This window comes from Homarus americanus, unplaced genomic scaffold (genome assembly GCF_018991925.1).
Source record: "Homarus americanus isolate GMGI-L3 unplaced genomic scaffold, GMGI_Hamer_2.0 scaffold52687, whole genome shotgun sequence".
NCBI classification, from domain to species: domain Eukaryota; kingdom Metazoa; phylum Arthropoda; class Malacostraca; order Decapoda; family Nephropidae; genus Homarus; species Homarus americanus.
The window spans coordinates 47,161-53,586 of NW_024734362.1; the positions used below are offsets into that span (position 1 = coordinate 47,161).

A 6,426-nucleotide genomic window follows, 5' to 3' on the forward strand; every position below is an offset into this window, starting at 1 on the left:
TTACCCCTTTCATGTTGGCGTTGAAGCCTGTGTCGCCCACCATGATGGCTGCAGTTGATGCTTTCTTTACCTTACACAATGCTGCCACTCTATACTATACACACCGCTCCTCGTACCAGATCAATAAGCCCATACTGACTCTAATTTACATAGGTTCAGTATAGGCCTACCTCTCCTCCGCTCCACTTAAAACTGACTTAGTATATTTTTCGTTTACTGGTGGACACTTTAAAGACACACTTTCGTAAGTTATACGCGTAATTGGACACTCCTCTGACTGACCAAGGCACTTTGTAATGTATGTATTATATTTATTCTAGTGTACAGATTACACCGTGTTTCCTCACAAGATGGACTTAGTGTAGTACCCGGCCGTTCAAGCTAACCTGTCAAACTGAAGACTAATATGCCAAAGATCCTCGACTCCAGCTTGCCCAAACTGTCGTATTACCATATGACGCACTTTTTGTATCCTAACTCATTCTGATATCATTATTTTAATCCATAAAATGATGATAATATAATTTCTAGATGTAATAATTATCTCTGATGGCCCGTTAATTCGTATATCAAAGTTGTTTTAATAATATGTGGCATTTTCCAGAATAATCGTACGGTTGGTAGTGGGGCAGATTGCTCGATAGCTGAGGCTCGTGAGGCAGGAGACCAACGCCGCCGCTGGAGGCTGTCTGACCCAGCCTCTAATATATAATATTCATTCTATTCTCACACACTTAAAGTAAACTACACGGAAACAATCATAATAAGTTGAGTAGTTATCCCCATTTAGATACCATTAATTAATAGTTCCGCTGAGGTATTTATTAGCTCGACAATTGATATTCATTTTGCAGTCTTTTGCGTAATCAATGATTTTACAGTCATTTAAAGATTATTATAAAGTTAGTATATACTAGTTATAATGCATTGTATACTATTGATAATTAGATTGCATTTGATACGTTAAACACCTTTCACTATAATTTGTTTTAGGCAGTGAATACAGAGCTGAGATCCCCTTAATATTTATACTGCTAAAGCTTACAAGACCGTTTTACCTTTCTAATATGTACTTTAATTCTGTCTGCCATAGTTAGGATATCCAGTGTGTTCAGAACCTCGAGATCAATGCGGTTACTGGTATGCATAATCAAGTTGAATCTCATTATCTCGTTTTGAATAATTTATAGTGGCTTTTAGGCTTTCAGTTAAGGCGGAGTACCATGATAGTCCAAGTGACAATGAGAGCTGAGTACAGGGTCATTCTTCCTTCACCGGACAGACTTGGATATCCTAGGTAGAAAATCTGTTGTGGTAATTTTTTTCTCATTTCATGGCAACTCCATTTACATTTTATTAAATCTTCACAATCAGTTACCGTCTATATACTGTACGCTTTTACTTAATATCTATCTATCTATAATCTCAGACAATCCCGGGTTCAAACAGTGGCTTATTTTAAGTTTTAAATGAATACAAATCATTAAATAAAGCAACTCATATGATCCCCGAATCGACAAGTGATACCGAACCACCCAACCCTCTAACTCGTTGTTGATCTAAAAGTGTACTGCATTATTGTAAGAAACTAACCCCGACCAGCGACTACTACACGGTACATACTAAGACTAAGATGGCACACAATCTTTGACAGTCGAGAGAAAGTAGTTAAGTAGGAATACTGTGACTTCAACCATGGAGCCAAACTAAAGAAAATTAACCTATAGGAAATTGTTTAAGAGGAATCAGATAAAGAAAAAGCAGTACAAGACTTGATGGAAATCCTTAAGAAAACATTTCTTTACATTTTACTGTTATCATTTATCCTCTTCGCCGCTTGGGCAGTCGGTTACGTCTCTGGTAATTTTAGTGATTAATAATAAATTTGGGGATAACTCTGGTAAGTGATATTGTTGATCATACAGCACTTGAAAGTAACTCGATTATACTTTATCATACTTTTATATGGATGTATATACCTGTTCTGAATAAACTAATATATCAGGTCTTGTCTTGCTTTCCTGCACCCACCATGGAAAGATCCTGCTTGTAACAGTGCGAAACAGAGCCACTACATGCCCACAGAGCCAACAGTGCCTAACAGAGACGTGTCCGACCTCCCCAAACAGTTAACACACAGATCAGTGACGAAAAGGATAATATAAAACAGAATACACTGAAGTAAAATAATTGCGTTTTCCTACAACCCATATCAAAATATAAAGAAGTCTTCCCACCAATAACTTCAATTTTCTCTTATCGTAACAAAGAAAATGGGCGTAAATAACGTTTCAGGAATGAGTTTAAATGCGGGACTTTAATGACTTTGAACGAGTTTAAAGGTGTTATACTAGCATTAAAGAGACTGAGTATTACTTTAATTATAGGGCTAATAATAACAATGACAATAATTATAACAATAATAATACAGTATGTTATTTGCGAGAGAAACGGCATAAAAGAAAAGTGCCTTAAAATTCTCTGAACTGTTGACTGCAAAAATAAAATTAACGGTTGGTATAATAATAATAGTTATTATTATTATTATATTTATTATTATTATTATCATATAGAATAATTATCATTTAGTAAATTAAGGAGAAAGTTATATTAAAGAAATTAGCCTTAGCTATATTAATTTTAATAATAAAAACTTCACCTATTGGAATTTAAGTAATTTTTTGTAAAATAAATTTTACGTTACATATTATTAGCAAAAAAATTATAAGAACAAATGTATTTAGGGATTATTAGGAACCCTTAGTATATTGGTTTGGTTAGGTTAGATAAGAATATTTTAGGTTGATTAAGTGAGCTAAGGAAAGGTAAGGTAAAGTTAGGTAAGGTACGCTGGAGGTATATTGTATATAACTCGTGAATGTATTTTACGTGCTGGAGGTATATTGTATATAACTCGTGAATGTATTTTACGTGCTGGAGGTATGCTGCGCGCGAGTGTGTGTGTGTGTGTGTGTGTGTGTGTGTGTGTGTGTGTAATTAATAACTTACAGCCATGGATGTATAATTGTGAACATTCAATATTCAATGACGTGTAGAGGTCAAAGGTTGTTCACAGGTTATAGCCGTATTAAACACCCCGCGGAGGTTATGTCTAGTCCGAGTGTCGCAGTATGATGCAACTCTCTCTCTCAGTAGTAGGTATTTCTATAAACACTGAATACATTGCTCATTTGTAGTAATTGTATGCTTTGCTTCACACTTACAATACGTCAAGTATGCTAGATAGTTAGTTAAGTAATATATAGATAATGGCACAGCCAGTTGAGAGCGATTCGTGAGTCAAAGGGATCATTTACCAGCCAGTTGTTTACACACGTTATGTAAACACCGCTAACTGTAGTTTTGCTTGACATTCCAAGGGCTGTGATTGAACCCATGACACACAATTTCGTCCTTATTGTGTTTGTAAATTTTGCATTTAACATTGTTTGTCGTGTATTGAAGTAACATCAATTTTAAGTGATAAATATTAGGGACAAAGTTGTGCTGAGTTGCCAATTTGTTTTTTTTGTGCCATATGTGCCCTCATTATTATATTCATCTTTAACGTAATTCAAGTTGCTAAGTTATGGCATGACAGTATATATGATTCCTTAGTAGATCCTTGGTTTTGCATTTGGTTCCATTCTTCAACACCTGTGTAAGATATTCCTCACTTACTGCAATCAACTTTTCCAGGTTTGAATCATCAGAGTTTATTAAAAAAGAAAAAAATCAGGAACTTTTCAGGGCTTGCTCTCAGCTGCGCATTTCGTTCCCACTTTGCTGGTGTAGTCACAACCTGTTAGAGTATAGACTACTGGTAATACTTAACAAGAGTCTGCTCCTACAGTGGAAGCCAAAATATGTATGGAAATATAGCGTCTAGAACTACTGTTGAACAGCCATCAACCACACTAGCATGACACTACCTGCTCACCTGATATGTGACTTACTAACATCTGCGCAGACGAATAGATTCCATTGACTATAGTGATAGAATGTGAAGAGAACATTAGGGTACAGTTGATGCACACGAACACCCTCCCAGCCAATGGACTATTGTGAAAATTTCTATCTTTGAAGCATTGTTGTTGTTTTTTGTTTTGTTTTTACGGGAATTAGCCCACCCGGGCACAGGTCAAACGACCCACAACGGGGCCTGGGGGGCGAAAAAAAAAAGAACAATGTTTCTTTGTTAACAGTTCTCTCGCTCTCCCTCCCCATTCTTATCTTTCTTCATCTGTCTTTTTTTTTAGCAAATATCACAAATACAACTCACCCCCGGCGCTTGATTGACGGGGAATGTGGAGCTTCTGGTGGGTGAAGTTGGTGGGGGTTGGTAGGGGGCTGATGGCTGTGCATATTTTCCTCACCCGTCAAGACACTCTAACAGTTCAACTAAGGAGCCTCGTTGGCTTGGGTCACGGTTGGTGGCGCGGACCAGCCATCCTCGTACATCTTGGTGGAGGCGGCTCAGCTTTTCATGCAGAAGATACTGCATGAGGCGACCGACGCTGTAGACGTCGGCCTGGTGGGTGAGTTGACTGCTTTTGACCACCTCAGGGGCCATGTGGAAGGGTGCCATTGTTCCTGGGGGAAATGGTAGGCATCCCCCGACCTGGACAGCTAAACCAAAGTCAATGAGAGTAGCTTGGATCCCCTGGGCAGTCTTTTGGATACAAATGTTATTGATTTTAATATCATTGTGCACCCATCCCCGAGCCCTCATCTCAGTCAGTGTCCAGCTGACCTGTTGCACGATCTGGAGGCGCTCTGAGAAGGTGCAGTTGTGAGTGTCTAAGTAGGTGTCCAAGGACTTCCCGGCGAACTCTGTGATTAAAGCGAGCTTCCAGGGACAAACCCCGACCACCTTCTGTAGACCTGGGACACCCTGCAAGGCGGACAGAGCTTGGATTTCCCCGTAGAGACTCTCGATGTCAGGACCATCCTCTGGCACGAGTTTGATGACCCAGTGGCTTTTTGAGACCTCAACACTGTAACATGTGCCAAAAGCCCCGCTACCCAAAAGCTTACAGCAGGTTGGGTCGGCTACCAGTTCATAGAGCTGAGCGCCAAACACGTTGACGCCGTATCCCTCGCAGGCATCCAGAAACACTCGCACAGTTTGATCTGAGATCATCTTGCGATTAGTTATATTGAAGTGTACGACCACTGAGGACCTCAATTCGAAAATCAGCTAGTAAAACATAAATACTGTACAGAATAATGAGGTTGGAACTTTGTTATACAGTAACATAGTTGTGATACACTATTGTAGTGTAGATGATGTTATAAATATTATGATGTAGTGACTGCAGTGTGTGGTTGTAAAGTTATATGTAGTGATGATGGATGTTGTTATATGTAGTGATGATGAGTGGTGTTATATGTAGTGATGATGGATGGTGTTATATGTAGTGATGATGGGTGGTGTTATATGTAGTGATGATGGGTGGTGTTATATGTAGTGATGATGGATGGTTATGTAGTGATGGATGGTGTTGTATATGTAGTGATGATGGTGATGTTATATGTAGTGATGATGGAAGTTGTTATATGTAGTGATGATGGGTGGTGTTATATGTGGTGATGATGGATGGTGTTATATGTAGTGATGATGGATGATGTTATATGTGGTGATGATGGGTGTTGTTATATGTAGTGATGATGGATGGAGTTATATGTAGTGATGATGGATGGTGTTATATGGAGTGATGATGGGTGTTGTTATATGTAGTGATGATGGATGGTGTTATATGTAGTGATGTTTTATGATGTTATATGTAGTGATGATGGATGTTGTTATATGTAGTGATGATGGTGGGGTTATATGTAGTAATGATGGACGATGTTATATGTAGTGATGATGGATGTTGTTATATGTAGTGATGATGGGTGGTTTTATGTGTAGTGATGATGGATGGTGATATATGTAGTGATGATGGATGATGTTATATGTAGTGATGATGGATGGTGTTATATGTAGTGATGATGGGTGGTGTTATATGTAGTGATGATGGATGTTGTTATATGTAGTGATGATGGATGGTGTTATCTGTACTGATGATGAATGGTGTTATATGTAGTGATGATGGATGTTGTTATATGTAGTGATGATGGGTGGTGTTATATGTAGTGATGATGGATGATGTTATATGTAGTGATGATGGATGTTGTTATATGTAGTGATGATGGATGGTGTTATATGTAGTGATGATGGGTGATGTTATATGTAGTGATGATGGATGGTGTTATATGTAGTGATGATGGATGGTGTTATATGTAGTGATGGATGGTGATATGTAGTGATGATGGATGGTGTTATATGTAGTGATGATGGATGGTGTTATATGTAGTGATGATGGATGGTGTTATATTAGTGATGATGGATGGTGTTATATGTAGTGATGATGGATGTTGTTA

The 6,426-nt window shown here is 38.2% G+C and overlaps 1 protein-coding gene across 1 annotated transcript; it reads right to left on the minus strand.

The window, feature by feature from the left end:
* Nucleotides 1-4,372: 4,372 nt before the first annotated feature.
* LOC121870213 (dual specificity testis-specific protein kinase 2-like) lies at nt 4,373-5,143 on the minus strand. The gene has a single exon (XM_042371989.1). It carries the CDS (start codon nt 5,141-5,143, stop codon nt 4,373-4,375), a length of 771 nt encoding a protein of 256 aa, XP_042227923.1.
* Between the last annotated feature and the right edge of the window lie 1,283 nt (nt 5,144-6,426).